General features: G+C 39.5%; 2 protein-coding genes across 2 annotated transcripts in view; one reads left to right on the top strand and one right to left on the bottom strand.

Moving 5' to 3' along the window:
- The window catches only part of ARFGEF3 (ARFGEF family member 3), a 193,436-nt gene that overhangs the window by 129,476 nt on the left and 38,566 nt on the right, over positions 1-25,394 (bottom strand). The window contains exons 3-4 of the mRNA XM_023190994.2: positions 17,052-17,133; positions 14,116-14,247 (exon numbers count right to left, since the gene is read on the bottom strand). Of these exons, the coding sequence (XP_023046762.1) occupies positions 14,116-14,247; positions 17,052-17,133 (214 nt within the window). The remainder of the gene's footprint in view (positions 1-14,115; positions 14,248-17,051; positions 17,134-25,394) is intronic.
- PBOV1 (prostate and breast cancer overexpressed 1) lies at positions 6,079-6,468 on the top strand. Its single transcript, XM_023190995.1, is given in 3 exon segments — positions 6,079-6,160; positions 6,163-6,407; positions 6,409-6,468. Coding segments are annotated over 3 exon segments (387 nt in total).

The raw sequence follows: 25,394 nt of genomic DNA, 5'->3' as shown, positions 1-25,394 counted from the left end.
GGTATGGAAGAAAACTGTTCTGGGCATCTGAATGTCAGATCCAGGTGGCCTGACTGGTGAAAGGCAGTTTTTGTAACCAAGTAAGGTAATACTGGAGTTTCAGGTGATCTAGTTAGAGAAATTATAATTTTGTAATCCCTCATTCAGGATTATCAAATCACACTAATCTGGCAGGACCTCACTTGGATGTGGAGAAAATCATCTCTAGTATAAGCAGAAAGCATCTCCCATGAGACATTTCTGATATTTCCCATTATGCTCTGCTGAGAACCTATCTATCTTCTGCACTCACCATCATAAATGGTAACTTGTACAGGATTTATGAGTTGAAGAGCTCATTTCTGTCAAGGTTCCAACAGAGCCCTCTGCAGGACCATTTCCAGGGGATTCCAGGGTGAAGAAGTGATTCCTGAAGTGATGAGAGAACAGCTCCATGGCCACACTACATCTACCCGTGTGCTCGATTATTCAGGCTCTCATTCATTCACTCAACAAATATCTGCTGACATGTTGCTAGAAGCCACATCCAGTGTAGGTATTGGATACACAGCAGTGAACAAGTAAGATAATCTCTTATCTTACAGAGCTAACATCTGGTATGAAGGTGGTCATAAAACAAAAAATTACAATAAGCTGAAATGAACATTCTGAATGGGAAAATGCAGCGTCCTCTGGGAAGGCATGTCAGGGTCTAACACATAATACACAAGGTGTAATGCTGTATTCATCCTCTCATGGAACTCTAAATTTCACATGTTATAACACATATAATAAATCAAACCTAGGGGAAAAGAAAAGGGTACCATCAAAATGGGAGCTGATTTTGGGGAGTCAATCTACCCGTATGCCATATGGTGGGCATGAGGGCATACTGAATGAACAAGAAATTATTTTTCCTTTTTCTTAAACTGTTAAAAATTATCTTAATTAACACACAACTCCTTCTTGGGGGGAACTGTGGTTTCATTTTTCAAAATATCAGATGTTATTTATAAATCAAACCAAACAAAATAAGCTAGTTAGGGCTCCAAAAAGTACAGCCCACAGAAGGCCTTGCATTTTTTCTCTCTTGGTGTACGAAGAAAACCTTAATGCCAGGCGCATTTCAAAGCCCGACTCTGGCTCTGGCTGAGAATTTGGCTTTGTTACTTAACACACATTTCCTTCTAGCCTCTCATGTAGATTGGCTTTAAACTTCATAAAGTTAAAAATCATTGCATAATTCATTCTCTTTAGAAACATTCCAGTTCTTTTTTTACTCTGTCAAATTCAGTAGCAAGAATAGAAAATTCAGTGACAAGCACAGGAATATTGAGACACCAAACGCCCTGCTACGCGGGGAAGAGGGTGCCACCTTCCGCACGTGCAGCCAAATGGAGTGTTCGTTGCTGAAAGTGTACCCCCACCATGAAATGTCAACAGAGATTTTTTTTCCCGCATGGTTCAGGCACAAACAACAAAGCAGACTTAGTCTTCTGAAGTTCGCAAAATGGCAGAATGTTTATCTTTGGAGTGAGGGAGGGATGGAGTCAGAGTAAACAAAGAATTTTCAGAGGACATTTCCTAACTTCAGTTTAAATTATGGATGTCACAGAGTGGTATAATAGACACTGGAGACTTAGAATGGGGGAGGGAGGAGGATGAGGGATAAAAAACTATATATCAGGCACAAGGTACACCACCCAAGTGACATGTTCACCAAAATCTCACACTTTACCGCTACACAATTTGTCCATGCAACCAACAGCCACTTGTACCCCTAAAGCTATTGAAATTAAAAAATAAAATAAAATGTTGATGACAAAGACAAACCTTTTTTCTTACTTTGATCAAGATGTTTCAATCTCGGCACTATTCGCATGTTAGACAAAATAATTCCTTTTGTCGGGGGGACTGTCCTGCTCATTGTAGGATATTTAGCAGCATCCTTGGCTTCTACCCAATAGACGGCAGTGGCAATACCTCCATTCCCCCAGCTCCTCCTTCCCAATGCCAGCTGTGACAAGTGAAGATGTCTCCAGGCATTGCTAAATGTCCCCTGAGGACAAAATTGCCCCCACCTGAGAACTACTGTTTCATTCATTTTGTTCTATCCCACATGCCTTGTAGACATAACTCAGAACTTCTACCAACAAGCTTGTCCAACCCTGTGGCCCATGGGGCACATGTGGCCCAGGACAGCTTTGAATGTGGCCCAACACAAATTCATAAACTTTCTCAAAACATTATGAGATTGTTTTGCAATTTTTTTTTTAAGCTCATCAGCTATGGGTCATGTTAGTGTATTTTATGTGTGGCCTGAGACAATTCTTCTTCAGATGTGGCTCAGGGAAGCTAAAAGATTGGAAGCCCCTGCTCTACAACATTGTTCCAATTCCAAAAGGCTGAGAGCTAGAATCTAGGACTTCCACAGAAGAACTAGGATGAGCCACTGATCCTTCACTTTGCTTCAGAGACTGTGGATTGCAGGTCACAACAAGTAGCTGGGCTACAACCTCGATCTTTATTTTTGACCCTAAGAAAATGCATCAAGTTATTTTATTTCATAAAACATCTACCACTACTAGCAGGTTATCAACCAAATCACTTTCTGGCTCAACTTGCCAAATTTCTGGTAAACAGCTATTCTGAGAGATTTTTTAGTCAACAGATTTTGCTAGAGCTCCTAAATACTCAAGGTGGAAAATCTTTCCAATCCCTCATTGGTTTACGGTCATGTCACGGGTTCTTTTCTGGCCTTTATTGATTGCCACTAGAAATAAGTTACTGATATTCATCAGATATGCCCTTAGCACCGAATTCTAGGAAATACTGTACCAGTGATATTCATAAAAAATATGTAAATATTAGTTATAATTAATTTAGCTAATTCACTTGAACAAATAATCTGTTTGTTATTTATATTTTCTTCTCCCTTCTAAACTTTCTCCCCTGGCCAAGTCTTATAACTGTCATCTCTAACGAGAGGCCTCACAAATCTCTTTCTAGAGTCGTTTTCCCCAGGTTGTAATCCTTAATTTCAGTTTCTAAACATCACAAATACATATTGACATATTAGACCAAATAATTCTTTTGTGCAATTCCACGAAAATCACATCAACCTCAATAAGGCTCTAAGATGGTAAACAGCTGAACATTTCTTGTTCTAAAATTCTTAATTACCCCTGTAGATATCCCCATCAAGAAACAGAATCTATTTCTCTACCTTTTAAATATGAGGTATGGAGTGACCATTAGCTTGAAATGACCAATGGGACATCAGCAAGCAAACAAACCCCCAAAACACTTGGGCCTCTGAGTTCCTCAATTTTCCCTGCCACTGCCAGCACATAGATAACCTGCCACACTAGAAAATGAAAGACCTGATGCAGCAATTGTAAGTCTGCCAGCCCCAGTCAAGCCACCAACTGACCAAAGATGTATGAGCAAGCACAGCTGGGATCAGCAAAAGAACAGGACAGCTGAGCCCAGCCTGAACTGCCTACCACATTTTGGGGTGGTTTCCAATACATGAGGCATAGTCCCAATCATATTTATTTTAGAATATGAACTTGCTTTACTATTTCAAATGAATTCTAGAAGATTCAGCTGTGTTTATATGGCAAGGCAATTTAGTTGGTCAAGATGAGATCTACTAATTCCAACCCTTATGAAGAACAAACTGGATTGGTCAGTAACGTGTTGATTACTGCTGGATGATAACATGTGATTAAGACAGGAAAAAGAAAATGAAATTACTGTGGAAGGGTTGAGTTGATGCCCTTCTAGTAAGTATATTAGACACGAAGACAAGCGAGTGTATTAGAACCTGCACCCAAAGGTTGAGTGGAAAAGAGTTATTTTTTTTGTTCCATTGTACAAGTAGTTCATGTTTTAGAAATAGACTCTAGCCTAAAATTTCAGTAGAATGCAGGATGCATTTTCTCATAGAAATAAAGATATAAATTACAGATAGTTGCTCAGGGCAGCCTACAGATTTCTCTTTAATCCAGAACATACATGAAGTATTCTGTGTTGACAATAAATAAAATGGAAATAATAGAAAAATAAAAATAAAAAATACAATTCTTAATTATGCTAACATTAAAACTGTACTTAAAGGAATACACACACACACACACACACACACACATACACACACACACATATAGCCATGTAGAAAATGCTTATGATTTAAAGTATAAAGCAAGAAACAGGTTGGCTGTGGCAGCTCACACCTATAATCCTAGCACTTCAGGAGGCCAAAGCAGATAGATTGTTTGAACACAGAAGTTCGAGACCAGCCTGGGAAACATGGCAAAACCCTGTCTCTACAAAAAAATACAAAAATTAGTTGAGCACAGTGGTGCACCCAGGAGGCTGTGGTGGGAGGATAACCTGAGACCTGAAGGTCAAGGCTGCAGTGAGCTGTAATTATATCACTGCACTCCAGCCTGGGTGACAGTGAAACCCTGCAGAAAAAAAGAAAAGGAAAAGAGAAGAGAAAAGAAAAAAAAAAAAATCCTATACACACAATGAATATAACTATAAACACCTAAGTAGATACGATGAGAAATCAGTATACAAAAATCAGTCAACATGATGGGATTTACAATTAACTTTTTCTCTTTTGGAATGCCCATGTTAAACTACTAGCATTTCTTTAAATCTGTCTTTTAAAATATTATACACACACATGCACACATACACGTCAAAATTTAAATATAAATATTCAGACCTGTACAATATGAACTCAGTCTCTCTCTTAAAATAGCCCCTTAAGACCATCACTCAACCAGAAAGGCTGGCTGTGAGTCCTGCCGGCAGCTTGGGCTTTCCCTTTCCCACCTACTCACTGCGCATGTCACTGCCAGTCACCAGCTGCTCCTCATTCTCTCTGCAAATCAAGTCAGTGCACTCAGCCACACCTTCTGCATTTGGCCCAGGTGGCCCCTTCCTACTGCTACCTACCTGGATTAAGTCCTGGTACCTCTGGCTCAGCCTCTTCCAATAAGATATTTCATGATGAAATGACTTGGTTCTGCTGATTCCCGAATCATCCTGCAAACATACTCCCTCTCCTCACCTTCCATGTTTAACGTCCAGCTCTGGGTGGATCACTCGCCTGCTTACAAAGAGCAGGCCCTCTAGAACCTCTTCAACCTCCCTTTCAGGCTCATCGTCCACTATCCCTCACTAATACCAGTTTCCATCTCCAGGACTTTTTTTCTCTACCAAGAATGCCCTCTCTCCCAACATAATTATCTGAATCCCACCTACCTTTCAAAGTCCAACTCATATAGTATCCCCTCCTTGAAAGGATGTTCTGCCCTGCTAAACATGCTTCTTCCTCCTGAATGCACCTCCTGAACTTTTCTTCGGATTAAACATACACAGCTACCTTGAATTGTGGTAATTGGCTGCCTCTTTATTGCTTTCCTACTAAATTATAAACACTTGCCTTTGAGTGTTTTGTTTTTAATCCTATATAGTTTTATGCAATGTTGGTAACAAAAATATATTTGCTTAATAAGCCAATAAAAAATAAGGTCTAAAAAAGCAACAAATTTAAAAGTTCAATGACTTATTTTTTCAAGTTTAACCTGTAACAAGCATATTTTGACTTAATCTCACAGCTGGGTTTTTAAGAAGTCAAATTTCATTGGTACGCTCCAGATAACACCCCCACTCCTTCCTCTTCTCTTTCCCTCTCAGACTCTCTGCAGAGTGAGAGCCTCATCTCAACTTGTCTCTGCCCGTATAAACACAGAACTTTTGACAGTTTTATCGTTGATACTTATAGACCTGACCACGCAAGGCCCTCAAGATAGGGTTGTTAAAGGGCTAGAGCCAACTTGATTCTCTACATCTGAAACACTTAATCATTACAGAGCTCTTCTGGAATAATCCAATCATATGAACTCTACCCAGCAGGATGGAACAGAAACATCGGCTCAGCTAAAGAGTGGGTGTTTTCCTTAGACTGTGGAATCATGGCTGAGGGTTAGGACCTGAAACATATCGAGGAGGATAATTGATGTGTAATAATTTACAAAATTATTCTTTTAAGCTACAGAGCTACAATTCACAGTAGTAAATATGAGGACCTTCTTAAGGAATCAGAAATACGAGGATATGCACAGTATTATTCACATTTTACAGATCAGAAAATTGAGGCACAGATAAACTTTCCAAGGCTACCATGCATTCTAGCTCCAGAAGCTGCACTCTTACCACTCTGCTACAAGATATTTTGAAAAAAAGAAAAAGCAAAAAGAAGTCAAAAAACAACAGAGTTCATTGATTATTCCATTGAACAGTCACACCATGCCATTCTCACACCCTTGCAGACACATTTGACTATGAAAGGTTCCTCATTATCTTCAGAATCCATATTACTCACATTGACCTTGCAGTTAACTCAAACCCCTAGGTCTGGAATGCTGTCTTCTCTACCTACCAAAAACTATACATCCACAAACCATATAAACTCTCAGCCCTGCTGCAAAGCCTTTCCGGAAAAATATAAATGTTTGAAAAGGCAATTCTGCTACCAATGACTGTTTAAGCCCAGCCAAGTAACTGAACCATCCCAACTTCAATTTACTTATGAAAAGAATTTGATGATGTAGGAGGTTATTTCAATTCTAAAATACAAACCCATGTTGATCTTTCTCATTCTTGAACTCACAGATTATCTATTATCTCAATTTAGTTTGTTTGTTGTTTATCCTGGTGGGCCATTAAAACTACCACATGTGTTTCTGTCTCTCCATTAGTCAATAACTAAACTAACGAGCAATTAGTGAGCCATGTGCCAGATGCTCCGCTAGGCACCAGAGGGATAAGTATATCACCAATTTTCGCTTAGTAACTAGTGAAATTTTCAAGTCATGCCTGAGTCAAGAGTTTAGGAGACATTACAATGTGTAATGGAAACCAAGGAAAGTGAAACTGTGGATAAGGGGGGACTAGTGTATTTATGTATTTAATTGATTTCTGACACTATCACTAGCCTCCAAACACAGACTATGTTTTTCTTTGGTTTTGTTTTCTTCACCACAGGATCTTCTGTGCCCAGCGCAGCACCTGACAGACAGAATACAATCAAATATTTGCTGAATAAATGATTAAAAAATCAGAGAACCTTCCCACTCTATTTGGAACTATAGAACATCCAGAGTAAGTGATGAGGGCCTCTGCATTTATACTTGCTTAAATAAGAGTATGTGAGAAAAGTTTAAAGACACTTAGTATGGTGATTCTCAAATATAGTTAACACTTGGAAATGGTGGTGCTTTAAAAAGATATTAATAGATAATATGAAAATCTCCATCTCAAAAATAATGCATAAACTATTTAAAGGAAAATCACATCTCTAGGCTTTCAATGTTTGTTCATTACTTTTTCATATATTTTTACCATCTGCCAAAGGCAGTCATATCAAAGGGTAAAGAAAGATGGGAGGAAACTTAGTAAGAATTATATTAATCTGTTTGCAAAGTAGAAAAAGATTCTCATCACTCAACCTTATGAGCAGGAAGAGGGAAGGCTGTTTGAGAACCATTTACTTAACAGCATCACACATTTTAAACACTTCCCTGCATTCACTGCACAAACAATATGTTTGCAGACTTCTTAGATCAACCTTCAACAAGGACACATTCAGGAGTTAAACATTTTTCATCAAACATTGGATTTTTCCTTAACTCCAGAGATTGCTACAAATCTTCTGAAGTGTCTCAACGGCTTCAGGCTAAGAAGAGATTTCTCCCTGTTACAAGAAGCAAGACAAATTAGCCATTTCACTCTCAAACTTCACTAATGATCACATTCTTTCTAAAAGGAACTCTAGAAGACCAAATGCTCCGAGTTAAGAACATCAAAACTAACCAGCTGAAGAAACTTCCCAAGTGTAAGACTCTGCCATTAAAACATTACTGAGAGGGGACTCAAACATAGCCTTTACTCCTTTGTCATGTTTCTAGCTCCCAAACCAAGCACTGATGGCAGTACTGATACATAATTTAAAAGCACACTCACTTCCACTTTGTAATACCAGAACTCTAATTGGACACCCTGAAGCTTAGGACTACTAGCCATACAAATAGTAAACTCTTTGTCCACGATTCACTCACCTGTGTATTTTCTGTAGCTGTTTACTAGGCTTTTATTATATAAAAACACTCCGGTCAGGTGTGGTGGCTCATGCCTGTAATCCCAACACTTTGAGAAGTGGGTGGATCACCTGAGGTCGGGAGTTTGAGACCAGCCTGACCAGCATGGTGGAACCCCTATCTCTACTAAAAATACAAAAAATTAGCTGGGCGTGGTAGTGCATGCCTGTAATCCCAGCTACTCGGGAGGCTGAGGCAGGAGAATTACTTGAACCTGGAAGGCGGAGGTTGCGGTGAGCTGAGATTGCACCATTGCACTACAGCCTGAGCAACAAGAACAAAACTCCGTCTCAAAAAAAAAAAAAAAAAAAAAACAAAAAAACACCAATGGTAAATTACACTCTCCTTCCTTTTTCCCAACTCTCTCTCTCTCTCCCTCTCTTTCACACACACACACACACACACACACACCACCAGACCGATTAGCTAACTTAGTGGAAAAGACACCCAGATTCCGTCTTCCTATGTGAATTTAGCTCACAGGACTAGTGAGGGAATATCATTATCATGGGAGGACACAGAAAACACACAGGACTCTGAGCCACTCCTAGTTTTACCCCTCCTTAGCCTGTGACTTGCCTTTTCTGATCCATCATCTATACAAGAAGAATAGCAGTGACTAGCACCCACAGGCCTCTCAGGATAGACTTAGTAGGCAAGGTAACCCACCACTTCAGAGCACAGGTTTAACCTTAGGCTAAATACTGCTCTGGTCATTTCACTAGCCGTGTGACCTTAGTATCAATGTGTCTGATGCATAAAAAATGTTACATGATCAGCCCCTGTCATTTCTCCTTTAAAAATTATACAGCACTCTACCAATATTCACTTCTATTATCTAAAAATGCACATAAAAAGATACCCAGTAATAGAATATTCATTAAATGCTCTCTCAGGGCCCAATATCATCTCCTTCCTTAACGCCAAAGCCAGCCTGCCCTCCCCAGATAGGATACTCACATCTCCCACATGCTTACAGAGGCAGACGGCCAGCCATAATTCCTCCACTCAGCAGCCTTTGAAGACTCAGCCAGCTGTATCAGTTAATAACCTCACTAAAGGTTATCCATCAGAAAGAAGGGAAACAAGTCCTAACTACTCTAGTGAGAGAAGTCATTAAATCCATACATGGCTCCTATACAGTCTGCCTGGCATTCATGGAAACAGCACACACCATAGGAAAATGTTACCAAAGCAGACAAGTATTTAACCTAAATATTAAATAGTCTACCAATCAATTTCAAAGGTAATCTATCTTCAGAGAATCTTTCTGATTCTCTACAGTTCTAACCATTTATTTGCTCAAGCTGTAAAATTTTTCTTTGGGTTCCATAGCCATTTCAATAAATCAGACTTGCCTTTTCTCCCCTTCCTGTTAAATAGTAAAACCATGTAGAACAGTTCCTAGACTAAGTGATTTAACCTCATCCCTATTTGTCAGAAGCAGGCTTCACTGATTTTTTCTTTTAACACTCTGATTGAAAGTCTTCTTTCTAAATGAGAATACTATCCTTGGAATGTTGGATTTCATTATTGGTTAGTTTCTGTTTAATCTTAGAGAAATCTCTACAAAAGGAAACTATATTATTTTCTTTCCAGGAATTTAATACAATTGTTCCATACTCTTAAGAGTGTGACATGGTTCAATTTCTCATGTTTATAAGCACTAACAGATACCAATATGTGAATAAAATGCATGATCTAACTTCTAAAAAATAACACCTAGGATATGTTATAACAACGTGCTATGTGGTGGTTGGACAAATTTTTATTTGTCCAACACTGCATGGTGTGGCCTTATCCCTCCTGAATGGTAAATCCAGACCAACATTCGAAGATGTCCACCATATCTTATTTTAAAAGGTTTTCTGTGCCTACACAATACTTATATAAAATGACTGGAAGATTTTTATAGGAAATTTCTTAAATAATTTATCATCAGAATGAGTCATGTAGAAGCGCCAAGACTAAATTAACATCCCCTTCAGATGTAATGGAAAGCCCATCTTTTCTCTGGGGACTCATCTAATTCTGTCTTCTATAATTTTTGGGAGAATACAGTAAAAGCATTTAATACAGTAATGGTATTAGCAAAACAAGGACTTATTTAAGAGGCTTTACTTGGGTCATTACAAGTATTACAGAATTACAAGATAAAGGGTGTGGGCTTCTGGAGATTACTAAAAAGTTGATATAGAAATTCCTCGTTCAGAGAGAAGGGCGATAAAACTTATTATTCTAAGCCAGAAAGTCTACACTGTGAACCAAACTCTATACCGAAATAAGTATTTTAAATCTCAGAAATGGAAAATGATCATAGAGCACTCACTTGTGACCTATCAAAGTCAGGTTACCATCAAGTTTTATTTGATGTTAATAATAACATTACCCAAAGTATAGTTATCTTGCTATTAATTTTCTAGCAGCTTGGCCAAAATGCTTATCAAAAAGTATACTACAAAAAATTAACTTCAGGCTAGGTTTGTTGTGAACTGAAATAATAAATCCTAATATTTAAATAGTTAAAAATACTGGTATGTTTCCTATCATCTCCCCATCACCCCTCCCTTCTAAGCACCCCAGTCTCCAGCAGTCATCATCTTACTCTCTACTTCCGTGAGATCAACTTTTTTCGATTCCACATGTGAGTGTAATCATGGTATTTGTCTTTCTGTGCCTGGTTTATTTAACATAATATCTTGTGGGTTCATCCGCAGTTATAGTTAAGTTGGAGGAGTACATTTCAGGAGCTCTATTGTATGGCAAGATGATTATATTTAGTGACAATATTTTTTTTTTTTTATTTTGAGACAGGGTCTTACTCTGCCGGCTACAGAGCAGTGGTACGATCTCGGCTCACTGCAACATTTACCTCCTAGGCTCAAGCAATTCTCCAGTCTCAGCAACCCAAGCAGCTGGCATTACAGGCACACACCACCATGCCCTGCTAACTTTTGTATTTTTTTAAATTATACTTTAAGTTCTAGGGTATACATGCACAATGTGAAGGTTTCTTACATAGGTATACATGTGCCATGTGGGTTTGCTGCACCCATCAACTCGTCATTTACATTAGGTATTTCTCCTAATGCTATCCCTCCACACAACAGGCCCTGATGTGTGATGTTCCCTGCCCTGTGTCCAAGTGTTCTCATTGTTCGATTCCCACCTATGAGTGAGAACATGCCGTATTTGGTTTTCTGTCCTTGTGACAGTTTGCTGAGAATGATGGTTTTCAGTTTTATCCATGTCCTTGGAAAGGACATGAACTCATCCTTTTTTATGGCTGCATAGTATTCCATGGTGTATATGTGCCACATTTTCTTAATCCAGTCTATCATTGATGGGCATTTGGGTTGGTTCCAAGGCTTTGCTATTGTGAATAGTGCTGCAATAAACATACGTGTGCATGTGTCTTTATAGTACCATGATTTATAATCCTTTGGGTATATACCCAGTAATGGGATAATGGGATAGCTGGGTCAAATGGTATTTCTAGTTCTAGGTGCTTGAGGAATCGCCACACTGTCTTCCACAATGGTTGAACTAATTTACACTCCCACCAACAGTGTAGAAGTGTTCCTAACTCTATACATTAATTTTTGTATTTTTTTGTAGAGATGTGGTTTCGCCATGTTGCCCAGGCTGGTCTCAAACTTCTGGGCTCAAGCCATCCCCCTGCCTTGGCCTCCCAAAGTGCCGGGATTATAGGCATGAGTCAAATGCCCAGCTGACAATATATTCTTGAAAAATGTAAACAGTGGCTGTTATGTGCTGTCACCATAAAAGTAATAACTATGTGAGGTAATGCAATTGTTAATTAGCTAGATTTAAGCATTCCACAATGTATATAGACTTCAAAATCATGTGGTACATGATAAAGCATACTATGTTATCTGTCAACTAAAAAAATAGCATGTAACAAAGGCCCTTATCTTTTTAAGCATTTTGGAAATCTCATTGTAAAGACTGACAGATTTATTGTTTTTCTGACAGTGTCTGACTTTCCTCTCAGACATTAACTAAAAGTATCAAGGTTTATAATGGTGTCATTGGAGAGTTCACTAAGGGAGGCTTTCCATGATTTCTGGTAGAGTTAACCTGTGTCAACTCCTATCTTCAGCAAGGCTAGCAGAAGGCATTGCTGGGCTGGATGGAATCAGAAAGCAAGTACAAGTTTTCAAAACAGGTGCTACTGTTGACATGACCACTAAACATTCTGCTTGTGCATAGCTCCTAGAAGAATGGGTACTTCCTCATTTTAATTTTTAATACAAATTTCTGTATTCCACAGAAAACTATTCCTGGGAGAATTTCCAGAATAATATGTAATCTGACTTGCATCTCTTAGTATGACACCAAAGCTGACTCACCAGTATTTGGAGACCTAATAGTAGAAAAAAGATTCACAGGTTGCACTTCGAAGTTACAAAAGTGGTTAGCATGGCAGTTGGCCTTGCCTCTGTTTCAAGAGTGACCCAGAGGTAGTGGAGAAGTAAAACAAAGCTGGAAGGGGTCACTCTGTGGTTCCTAAGAATGCACGGCTGCCAAACTTAAAGGATAAGACAAAACTGTACATTCCAGAATCAAAGAGAGTTAAAGATGAATGAGATCCTAAAGATCAGCTAGCTCAGGCATCATCAGTGTTCATCGTGTTTAAGAATCAGTTGGGATGCTAGTGAAAGCTGCACATTCCTAGTCCCATCCACTGAGATTCTGATTCAGCAGCAGGAGGCAGCAGTGGTACCAGTAGTGATACATAACATTTCTAAAGCACTTGCTTTGTGCCAGATACTGTGCTATGTTCTTTACAAATATCACCTTATTTAATTCTCAAAACAATCCTATTGGGTGGGTACTACTATTGCCCCCATTTCACAGACAAGGAAATCAAGGTAGAGTGACTGAGACATCTGTCCAAGGACATTCTGGTAGGAAGTGGAAGAATAAGAGTTGAAACCCAGACAGGCTGGCTTCAGAGTTTGAGCTCTTAATCATCACCCTGAACTACCCACCAATGGGTTAGGGTAAGGCCCAGGACATCAAGAGAATGTCATGACTGCAGTCAATCTTTTCTGAATGAGAAACTGAAACCAGGAGAACCGCAGTCTCTAATCCAAGACAAAAATCCTTCAGTGCATTTCCAGGGAGAAATCCACCAGTGGATGACAACAACTATTCCTGAATATTCCTCAACATACGCTCCTCGAGAAAGGAAAAGGACGGAATGCATTATTGAAAGCTTTCTTGTTGGTTCCTGCTGTGTTACCATGACCAAGGTGCTGTTATGGGGCAGAGTTTCTATCCTTTCTGCCCAACTCACCATTCACTCAGAGAATATGACACACTCTGTTCAGCATAAGGGACCCCCAATCATGGTGATTCTTAAAACAAAGGGAAAGCAGGTGGGAGAGATGCTATCCCTAAAAGGAAGGTGGTAATTGGATGAGGGAGGTAAGTTTCATGTAACTTGAAGGAGAAAAAAAAAAAGATGTGATTCTGATATGCCTTCCAACTGTGGTCTTTCTCCCCCTAAACTGACCATTCTGAAATCTCAGTATATATCAAAACATTATTATTATTATTATATTATTATTATTATTATTATTATTGCTTTGCTTTAACACATGAAAGCAGGCAGACTACCTGGAATAATCAGATCTACCCCATGCTGGAACTACTCACATACATTCTCTTAAAAGGTTACAAATATACTTTCTAATAGCCTTTAATGCAGAACGAGGCCAAAAATCTCACGGATTTACTGAAATTGTCCCTTTTTGATGTTAAACCATCAGGGTAATTTAGGGAGTCCATGAGCAAGAATAACAAGCATCCGTTCCAAATGAAAGACGAGCTAGCATGACCACAACGCAGACGCACGTTCAGATAACAAGTGCAGGGGATCCGAATGTGTTCCTGTCCCAATGACGCACACTGGTGGCCACGTCAAACCAACCTTCATCACTTCCACCTGCAGGTCCTCGTTGAGCGAAGGCGTCACTTTCACGGCATTCAGGATCTGATTGAGCAGCTGCTTCTCATCAGAGTCTGTTTCCATGGATACAAACCTCTCTTCCGACAGAAGCTTCTGTAAAGAGGCACAAGGCAGTGATCACAGATAGGCTCTCCCCTGCTGCCTTATTTGGTTGTATCCTATTACGGATTGATGATCAGTTTTCTTGCCGGGGAGGCGTGTAGCTGGAGGCCATTACGAAAGGACTTATGTATGCTATGTGCCAACAAAAAGAAAAATGCGGCCAAGGGCGGTGGCTCATGCCTGTAATCCCAGCACTTTGGGAGGCTGAGGCGGGTGGGTCACGAGGCCAGGGGTTCGAGATCAGCCTGGCCAACATGGTGAAACCCTGTCTCTACTAAAAACACAAAAATTAACCAGGCGTGGTGGTGAGTGCCTGTAATCTCAGCTACTCAGGAGGCTGAGGCAGGAGAATTGCTTGAACCCGGGAGGCGGAGGTTGCGGTGAGCCAAGATCGTACCACTGCACTCCAGCCTGGGTGACAGAGCAAGACTCTGTCTCTAAAGAAAAGAAAAATGCATGCAACCCTGAGTAAATGGTTTTTGGCAAAGACCTTTTCCTGCTATTGGACTATTCATTCTAAATTCCATCAAGTGAAACTCTAATGTGCCGGCCATATAAGGTATTTAGGTAGTGAGGATGGAGAATGATCATGCTAAAAGGAATCTAGCCCTATCAACTAGTCACACACACACACACTTTCTAAATGTGGCTTCATCACAGGAAAGAAGGTCTTGTAGACAAGATCATTTTTCAGGTTTTTATCTTTTTACTTCCTAATGTGACCTGTCATTTATCCAGGAATTATTTAGGAATCCAGAAATCTTAATGTATTTCCCCATCAGAAAATGCATCCCCCCAAACCTCAACAAGAAGACATTCATTGTTATGAGGACTCCCAGGAGTCCACCTCGCAGGACAGGCTTTCTCTATCTCTTTCTCATTTTCATAAAATTTTTTTCCAGATTGTACCAAAACCCACCTGCCCACAACTTCTACTCCTTCATCTTCCTCCAGAGACACACAGATTAAGCTTCTAGAAGATCTGAAACCAGCTATCAGGTCCACCCAAGTCTTGTCTTCTCCACACTAAACCTCCTCAGGCTCCTCCAAATGTTCTCTGCCAGATAAGGTTTCACTTGTGCTTAGAATGTGGCCTCAAGAGTGGTCTGATACTAACTAGTGATACATAATTTGGATCACATTCTCAGGTCAAATGAGCTTAGTTGGTTGTCACAGTACATTCTATGCCTGTGAAAGAGGCATAGAATTTCGCCCTGAAACCCCTAATTCTCGTTCACAAGGACTGCAATTAAGCTATTTTCCTCCATGCTGTCTTGGTGCAATTGATTTTTGAGACCCCAGTATAGACCTTTATATTTATCCCTATTCAATTTGTTCTTTTCCAAAGGGGCTTCGAGTTGCAGCCTGTGAAGAACTTTGAGAATTCTGATCCATCCAGTGTAATAACTCCCTCTTTTACCTTCACACCACTGAAGATCTTGAAAATAATATTTCAAACATTTCTACTTAAGACTCCCTGAAATTTTGCCTATATTCTTTCAAAAGGACTTTTTATTTTTATTTTTTTCCAGAATCATGTGGTATACTCAGGAAAGCCCAGAATTAGAGTTTACATACAATTTATTTTTATTTAAAGTGATAAAAACTGAGAAGCTCTAAAAATATGCCTAAAGTTAACAGGAGGTAGCGGGGGATGGTAAAAGGACGACTCACAGCCCACCAAGTTGCTTCAGTTAACACGATTCAGTAAGCCCTTGAAAACATGGCACTGCAACTTAGAATATTCCAGGGTTAAAGAAAAAAGGGAGAGAAGCTAAATGCAAAATCTACATAACATTTGAGAAAAAGGGACAAAAGTGGCAGATGAAAACAAATTCTCAACTATTTTTATGGTTGGCCCAATTACCTTGGAGAAAAGCAAAAGGTTTTTAATAACATTATTGATAATGTTTAAAAGATTCAAATACTGCTGTGTATAAAAATATACATTATCTAATTCCGATCTGCTGGGGGAAAAAGAGCTGTTTTCTCATTATTTCATAAGTTTCCCAATACCTTAAAAGGTATTGGGAACTTCTCTGAACTAAAAAAGCTAACTATGAAGCAGTTTGCACTGACATAAAAAGACATCTGACAAATGCCACCGTGGTTTATCCATGACCACACTGAACAAACTCCTGCAGGCTTCAACTTCACAGCGCTTGTCTCTTAGAGGCCAACCACTTTAAAAAGTATGTGTATTTACATAGTCATCATCTTTTTACTATCAGAATTAGACCCATTATGTTTGGTGTAAAACACAAATCAAAAAAATGTATTCAAGCAAATCTGACTTTTCTTGTTAAACCAAATTTCTTTTTTCTTCCCAATCTTGCTCTGGAAATGAAAGATAATAATCCACTCCTCAATCTAACTGTGGAATAAAAAACAAAACAAAATCGTTCCAGTTTACCATCAGTTTTTATTATATAGAACCATAGATGTTGAATGTATAAGATTTGAATTGGTATGAACTTGTGGTCTCTTTTTTGGGATCCTTTACTCTCCTGAAAGATGTCACACACACACAAAAAAAATCCCTATTTTTGTGGGCTTAGCTATGTCCACATGAATCAGTGTCTGATCACAAAGGTTCAATGAAATAATGCTGTGTACAGAGAAATTCTGGTGAACATAAGAAAATCCTGTTATTCTCTATGGTTATTTCCTAGTTCAATCACATTTCTGTCTGAGTCTTTAAACAGCCAGTATTTAAAATGTTAACTATCTGCCCTTTCAATGCCAAAGTGGCCTGTCAATTTCTATCATCCCACTGCATTCAGTCAAAGCCATACCTGCATCCCTGCCAATGCGTGTTGGGCCAGCTTCACATTCTTGGATTCCAAAGCCAACTGGAGAGGCAGCAGGCATTTCTCCCTGGCAAACGCAAAAATAAGGACAACATGTGAGCTCAATAAAGCTGGCAGTCAAGTGATGTAAGCCTTATGTACACCCACCCCCAAATACCACTACACACACACACAAAAACTATAACCAATAATAAAAATGTACATGGGCTCAAGAGAAAACACAGCAAAGAAGCTGTGCAGAAATGATAGCCCATCAACCCCTTGCCTTCTTGGTATGGCTACAGGAAGAGCAAACACAAGGACTTTCACTAATTATTACCTGGTACACTCATTAGTACACAATGGGATCCCAGCCAGTCTGTGAACATGCTTTGTTCTTTCCCAAATTAACACCACTGCTCACACCCAGCACACCTGGGGGTGAACAACTCTAGGAGGCATCATTAAGTAGATTTCTATGACTTGCTTCTACCTCTTCCTTACCTGGAGATTATATGCATCACCATCAGCACTCTGTCTCATCAATATATACCAAAATTCTATTAGTTTGTCAATTCCTCCCCAACTCAAAGGATTCAACAATAATTTATAAATTTAACATTTGCTCTATAATCTCCATCAAGTAGTAGATCTGAGTCTTGTGACAGGTTCTTAATGAACATGTTTCCAAGACAGAAATACAAATTAACCATCAATAGCATTGGCCGATAAGAGGTGCCTAGATGCGTAAACTAGTTCAACCATTATGGAAAACAGTATGGCGATTCCTCAAGGATCTAGATCTAGATGTACCATTTGACCCAGCCATCCCACTACTGGGTATACATCCAAAGGATTACAAATCATGCTGCTATAAAGACACATGCACACGTATGTTTATTGTGGCACTATTCACAATAGCAAAGACTTGGAATCAACCCAAATGTCCATCCGTGACAGACTGGATTAAGAAAATGTGGCACATATACACCATGGAATACTATGCAGCCATAAAAAAGGATGAGTTTGCATCCTTTGTAGGGACATGGATGCAGCTGGAAACCATCATTCTTAGCAAACTATCACAAGAACAGAAAACCAAACACCGCATGTTCTCACTCATAGGTGGGAACTGAACAATGACATCACTTGGACTCGGGAAGGGGAACATCACACACCGGGGCCTATCATGGGGAGGGGGGAGGGATTGCATTGGGAGTTATACCTGATATAAATGACGAATTGATGGGTGCTGACGAGTTGATGGGTGCAGCACACCAACATGACAAGTATACATATGTAACAAACCTGCGTGTTATGCACATGTACCCTAGAACTTAAAGTATAATAAAAAAAAAAAAGAGGTGCCTAGATGCAACATTATCTAGAGTCAGGGGAGAGACAAAAGAAGAAAAAAAAGGAGAGCTATTTGGATATTTTAAAGCTTAGAAAAAAAAGGAGATTAAAGTATTTTAGGAATAAACCAAAAGACAAAAATATCTGTTAGAAGTTTCTACTTTAAATAATTAAACAACAGACCAAGAATTTTAATCAACCCATTATTTCCCTATGGAGTTACACTAGCACAAAAGTGAAATGTGACTTCATTTTACCAGGTTTCTCTACCCCACTTAAACCAGAGCAGCCCCACCCTTATCTGTTTTATATTTTCAGCATAAACTAAAAGATACATTGATTTTTAGAGCGTGAAAGCTACCACATTAGACTATAGGATTTCATCGTTGGAGAAATAAGGGTTACTGTTGTAGAACACAATGAAATACAAAGTTCATTATAGCTCTGATTTCTCCCTGTCCACTCTGCAGCTCTGCTGCTTTTCCATGGAATCCTTCCATCAGCAGCTTCACAACCGATGAAGTGAGAGTCACACACTCCTCTAATATAATGCCAGCCACACAGACTACAAAAACAATCAGGAAAAATGTTTGCCTTCCTAATCCTCACCTTGTCCCTCAACAACAAAATGTTACAATATCCATTTTTATATGACAATTAACACTATAGCCATTTTTCATTAGATTCATCCTTTGACAGATGGATAAATTACCCAACTGTGTTACATCCAGTTGGGTGGCTGTAACTTTGTCACTGTTATTTTATTGTCAGTTTGTCACAATTACAAGACAAACACTGTGGTGCAATTAGTGCAAGAATAGCTGATTTTTTTTTTCAATTTTGTTTCTTTTATTCAATGTTAACCAGTTTAAGAGCTTAGAAAAACTAAACGGAAGCATGAAGATAGAGTGAGAAGTAGCAACCAAGGGCAGATGGTATGCTAACAGAAGCAGCACAGAATGTCATCTGTAAACCCTTGAAACAATCAAATTTCCACCAGGATTAATCCACTGTGAAAGAACTTTCCACTTGAATTTGGAGTCAGATTGGCCAGTGAAAGAGCATAATAGCAGGGGAAAAGCATGAGGGTCCAAAAGTCTTACAGCCTAATAGTCCAGGGAAGAGGAAATATATCCTGTAGCTATGGGCTGAAAATGTACAAGTATTTACACATTACTCACCAAGGGCACCCAACAAGACTGGATGCCATGTCCAGCAGCAACAAGGACCCTTTTGGAAACCCTCAACCTGTTGACCCTTGGAAAGCAGCAATATGTTCGCCTATCTATATTACCCTGCCATCTGCAGTATCAGCCCTTGAAATCCTTATTCCACTCTCTCACCTGCTTATACATTCACACGACTGATACTGTTGACCTGAGCCAGGTTGCTGACAAATGCTAGGATTTCCAGGTTGCACCACCACCAGGGGCCATCATCACCATGCAAGTCATGGTCACCAAGCAGGACTGGTAGATGAAGGTGGTTCAACTAGGTTTTGGCTGAGTTGAAAAATATGAGTGGTTAGTAGAAAGAACATGGGCTGTGGAATCATATACACGTGAATTCAAATGCTAAGCACTGATAAGTTTTGTAGTCTCAATTGAAATACTAAACTCTGTGGGTCTTAACTCCCTTATCCATAAAAAGGGCATTTTAAGACCAATCCTGCAGAGTTGGAGTACAATATATAGATATTATGTAGTATAACATATGTATCAGAGGTTGTCAAACTTTTTTGGTAAAGAGCCCCATAATAAATATTTTAGACCATGCACTCTGAATGGTCTCTGTCATAACTATTCAACTCTGCTAAAGCACAAAAGCAATCACAGACAATTAGTAAATCAATGAGTATGACTATGTTCCAATAAAACTTTATTTACAAAAACAGGCAAAAAGCCAGAGTTGGCTTACAGGCTGTAGTTTGTCCAGCACTGATATAGACAAAGTGCCCAACACAGATCATGATCTTCCGCATGCAGATCAAAAACAATTTTTTTTTTTTGAGACAGAGTTTTGTTCCTGTTGCCCAGGTTGGAGTGCAATGGCGTGATCTCAGCTCTTTGCAATCTCTGCCTCCTGGGTTCAAGCGATTCTCCTGCCTCAGCCTCCCAAGTAGCTAGGATTACAGGTGCCCACCACCACACCCAACTAATTTTTTGTATTTTTAGTAGAGATGGGGTTTCACCATGTTGGCCAGGCTGGTCTTGAACTCCTGACCTCAGGTGATCCACCCACCTTGGCCTCCCAAAGTGCTGGGATTACAGGCGTGAGCCACCACGCCTGGCCTCAAATCTTTTTATGTACCCAGAAAGATTTTGCACAGGACAGGGGCTAACTGTCCTGGGAAGGTCATAGCAGAGGCAAGCACAGCATCAAGATCTCCCTTAGAAAATGAATGCATTGCCTGGACACCGTGGCTCACACCTGTAATCCCAGCATTTTGGGAGTCCAAGGTGGGCGGATCACGAGGTCAAGCGATAGAGACCATCCTGGCCAACATGGTGAAACCCCGTCTCTACTAAAAATACAAAAAATCAGCTGGGCATGGTGGCATGTGCCTGTAGTCCCAGCTACTCAGGAGGCTGAGGCAGGAGAATCACTTGAACGTGGGAGGCAGCGTTGCAGTGAGCCAAGATCACGCCACTGTACTCCAGCCTGGCAGCAGAATGAGACTCCGTCTAAAAGAAAAGAAAAGAAATGCATTGGGGAAATATCACTATAGACAAAAATTTCATCTGGATATTAAACCAAAGCACTCCATCATTCAACCATTTATCCAATCATCATCCATTCAAACATCTGAGTGCCTCCTGTGTGCCAGGCAGCATGCTGAGAGCTAGGGAAGGGGCAGCAAGGAATAGGTGACAACAGGTACCTGCTTTCATTAGTATTCATGGGACAAAGAGAGAAAAAAGAAAATTAGCACTTATTATTTATCTCATCTTAACTGTCACTACAACCTTCTTACCCTTATTCTAAATTTGAGAAAATTGAGGTTTGGAAAGGTTTTGTAGCCTGCCCAAGGCCACACAGTTAAAATGTGTTGCAGACAACTCAAACCCAAATTCATCTGACTCCCAAGACCAAGTTCCTTTCAACCTCTTTGGTCTATAAGATCAGAGCAAAACTAGAATAGATGTACTTCTTAACCTGTTTTAGTTCTTAAACATACACACACACACACGCACACACTCACACACAAAATCTGGCAAAGGACCCTCTTCCTAGAGGAGGGTGCCTATCATTCCATAATCCTCAGGTCCCCAAACCTCAATTCTACATGGATCCCAAGTTAGGAGTCTCTGTCCTTACGGTAAAGAACTCTGCTCAACATTCAAAGTCTGTATCAGAGAAGAGGGCAGTGTAACCTGGCTGGGGTTCTGCTAGGACGGCCTTTGAAGAGATGCTACACTGAGCGCTGGATAGCTGTGTTTGTGTGTATATCTGTGTGTGTGTGTGTGTGTGTGTGTGTGTGTGTAGGTGTATGTGTAGGTTACTATAAACATTTTATAGTAAATAAAATTCTATTGTTGAAATTGAGGACCAATATTTTAAGAAAATGTCTACAATGTTAATAGTGCTATTTATTGCAAAGTAGTTGCTTCTGACCCTATCTTCAACAACAAAATAGATATTTACTTAAAATGAAATGCTTAAAAACAGGGTTTTTTGCTAGTAAATACTAGTAAGAACAAAAGTGTACCCACCAGTCTAATGCTTTTAAACAGCTAACAAAAATCAACATGAATGAGAACAATTTACTGCAGTAGTAGCACGGTTGGTAACAGGACCATAATAATCTGTATCCAAAGCCTCTCATTCCCTCAGACCCAGCAGCCCCTAGAGTAGTATCACAAGCCTCAGATCCTGACTTCAATTGGAAATGAACCCATGTGCAAAAGAAGGAAATTCATGGGGCATAACTAATTTTGCTGCTTGCTCTGTGATATCATAAAAACCCTCCTACCTTCATTTTTTTCTAAAAGTGATTTTAATGAAAGAGAAAAAAGGCCTGTTAATTGGGTCTCAGGATGAAATTTATAATGAAAATGCAACATGGCACACACTCAATCCCCTTTGCACACACTGTACTGGAATAAATCATCTTTTGATCTTTCTAGATGCTGCCTCATTGGGAAAACGGCATGGCAAAAACCAACACTCGATTACATTAAGCGATTATTTTTAATGCAGAGGCACGTGCAAATTTATTCTTGCCTAATTAAATAAAGGCAGTGGCCCCAGGTTTCATGTCCTGACATGCCATTATTTCTTAAAGAAGAATAATTAGCAGTGCTGCATATGCATGAGGAAGGCATCATCCACACTGTGATGCTGCATCTGGTCATGAAGAAGAGACTGAACCTATTTCCTTAACTGCATTGTCATGGTTAACAGACCAGCTTTATTAGGCTGTCAGGTAACAATGGACAAAGGGAAATTAAAATAGGTAAACAAAGGAAGAGTTAGGATTTACCAATAATTATCTTTCAATACAAGCACAAACATGAACTTTAAAAAAATTGTTTGTAAGTTATTGGGGTACAGGTGGTATTTGGTTACAAGAGCAAGTTCTTTAGCGGTGATTTGTGAGATCCTGGTGCACCCAACACCCAAGCAGTATACACTGCACCATATTTGTTGTCTTTTATCCCTTGACCCCCTTCCACTCTTCCCTGCAAGTCCCCAAAGTCCATTCTATCATTCTTATGCCTTTGCATCGTCATAGCTTAGCTCCCACATATCAGTGAGAACATACGATGTTTGGTTTTCCATTCCTGAGTTACATCACTTAGAACATCTCCAGTCTCATCCAGGTCATTGCAAATGCTGTTAATTTATTCCTTTTATGGTTGAGTAGTATTCCATTGTATGTATGTATATATATACACACCAAATTTTCTTTATCCACTCATTGATTAGTGGGCATTTGGGTTGGTTCCACCATTTTGCAATTGTGAATTGTGCTGCTAGAAAAATATGTGTGTGCAAGTATCTTTTTCAAATAATGACTTCTTTTCCTCTGAGTAGATACTCAGTAGTGGGATTGCACGATAAAATGGTAGTTCTACTTTTAGTTCCTCAAGGAATCTCCACACTGTTTTCCATGGTGGCTGTACGAGTTTACATTCCCACCAGCAGTGTAGAAGTGTTCCCTGATCACCACATCCACAAAAAAATCTACTGTTTTTTAATTTTTTGATTATGGCCATTCTTGCAGGAGTAAGGTGGTATTGCAATGTGGTTTTGATTTGCATTTCCTTGATCATTAGTGATGGTGAGCATTTTTTTTCGTACGTTTGTCGGCCATTTGTATATCTTCTTTTGAGAACTGTCTATTCAAGTCCATAGCCCACTTTTTCATGGGACTGCTTTTTTCTTTTTTCTTTTTTTTTTTTTTTTTGAAGCGGAGTCTCGCTCTGTCGCCCGGACTGGAGTGCAGTGGCCAGATCTCAGCTCAGTGCAAGCTCCGCCTCCCGGGTTCACGCCATTCTCCTGCCTCAGCCTCCTGAGTAGCTGGGACTACAGGTGCCTGCCACCTCGCCCGGCTAGTTTTTTTGTATTTTTTAGTAGAGACGGGGTTTCACCGTGTTAGCCAAGATGGTCTCGATCTCCTGACCTCGTGATCCGCCCATCTCGGCCTCCCAAAGTGCTGGGATTGCTTTTTTCTTACTGATTTGAGTTCACTGTAGATTCTGGATATTAGTCCTTTGTCAGATGTATAGATTGTGAAGATTTTCTCCCACTCTGTGGGTTGTCTGTTTACTCTGCTGACAGTTCCTTTCGCCATGCAAAAGCACATTAGTTTAATCAGGTCTCAGCTATTTATCTTTGTTTTTATTGCATTTGCTTTTGGGTTTTTGGTCATGAAATCTTTGCCTAAGCCAATGTCTAGAAGGGGTTTTCCAATGTTATATTCTAGAATTTTTACAGTTTCAGGTCTTACATTTAAGTCCTTAATTCACCTTGAGCTGATTTTTGTATAAGGTGAGAGATGAGGATCCAGTTTCATTTTCCTATATGTGGCTAGCCAATTATCCCAGCATCATTTGTTGAAAAGGGTGTCCTTTCCCCACTGTGTTTTTTGTTTGCTTTGTTGAAGATCAGTTGGCTGTAAGTACTTGGGTTTATTTCTGGGTTCTCTATTCTGTTCCATTGGTCTATGTGCCTATTTTTATAGCAGTACCACACTGTTTTGGTTACTATGGCCTTATAGTATAGTTTGAAATCAGGTAGTGTGATGCCTCCAGATTTGTTCTTTTTGCTTAGTCTTGCTTTGGCTATGCAGGCTCTTTGTTGGTTCCATATGAACTTTAAAATTGTTTCTTGTAACTCTGTGAAGAATGATGGTGGTGTTTTTATGGGGATTGTGTTGAATTTATAGATTGTTTTGGGCAGTATGGTCATGATCAAGTGGGTTTCATACCAGGGATGAAGGGATCGTTTAACATATGCAAATCAATAAATGTGATACACCACATAAACAGAATTAAAAACAAAAATCACATGATCATCTCAATAGAGCAGAAAAAGCATTTGACAAAATCCAGCATCCCTTTATGATTAAAACCCTCAGCAAAATTGGCATACAGGGGACATACCTTAATATAATAAAAGCCATCTATGACAAACCCACAGCCAACATAATACTGAATAGGGAAAAGTTGAAAGCATTCCCTCTGAGAACAGGAACAAGACAAGGATGCCCACTCTCACCACTCCTCTTCAACACAGTACTGAAAATCCTAGCTCGAGCTATCAGACAAGAGAAAGAAATAAAGGGCATCCAAATCAGTAAAGAGGAAGTCAAACTGTCCCTGTTTGCTGACAGTATGATCGTTTACCTTGAAAACCCTAAGGACTCCTCCAGAAAGCTCCTAGAACTAATAAAAGAATTCAGCAAAGTTTCCAAATACAAGATTAATGTACACAAATCAGTAGTTCTTCTATACACAAACAGCAACCAAGTGGAGAATCAAATCAAGA

Source organism: Piliocolobus tephrosceles, chromosome 5, assembly GCF_002776525.5.
Source record: "Piliocolobus tephrosceles isolate RC106 chromosome 5, ASM277652v3, whole genome shotgun sequence".
Classification (NCBI taxonomy): Eukaryota; Metazoa; Chordata; class Mammalia; order Primates; family Cercopithecidae; genus Piliocolobus; species Piliocolobus tephrosceles.
Note: the sequence above shows the minus strand (reverse complement) of the source record. Positions and strands in the feature narration are given on the sequence as shown.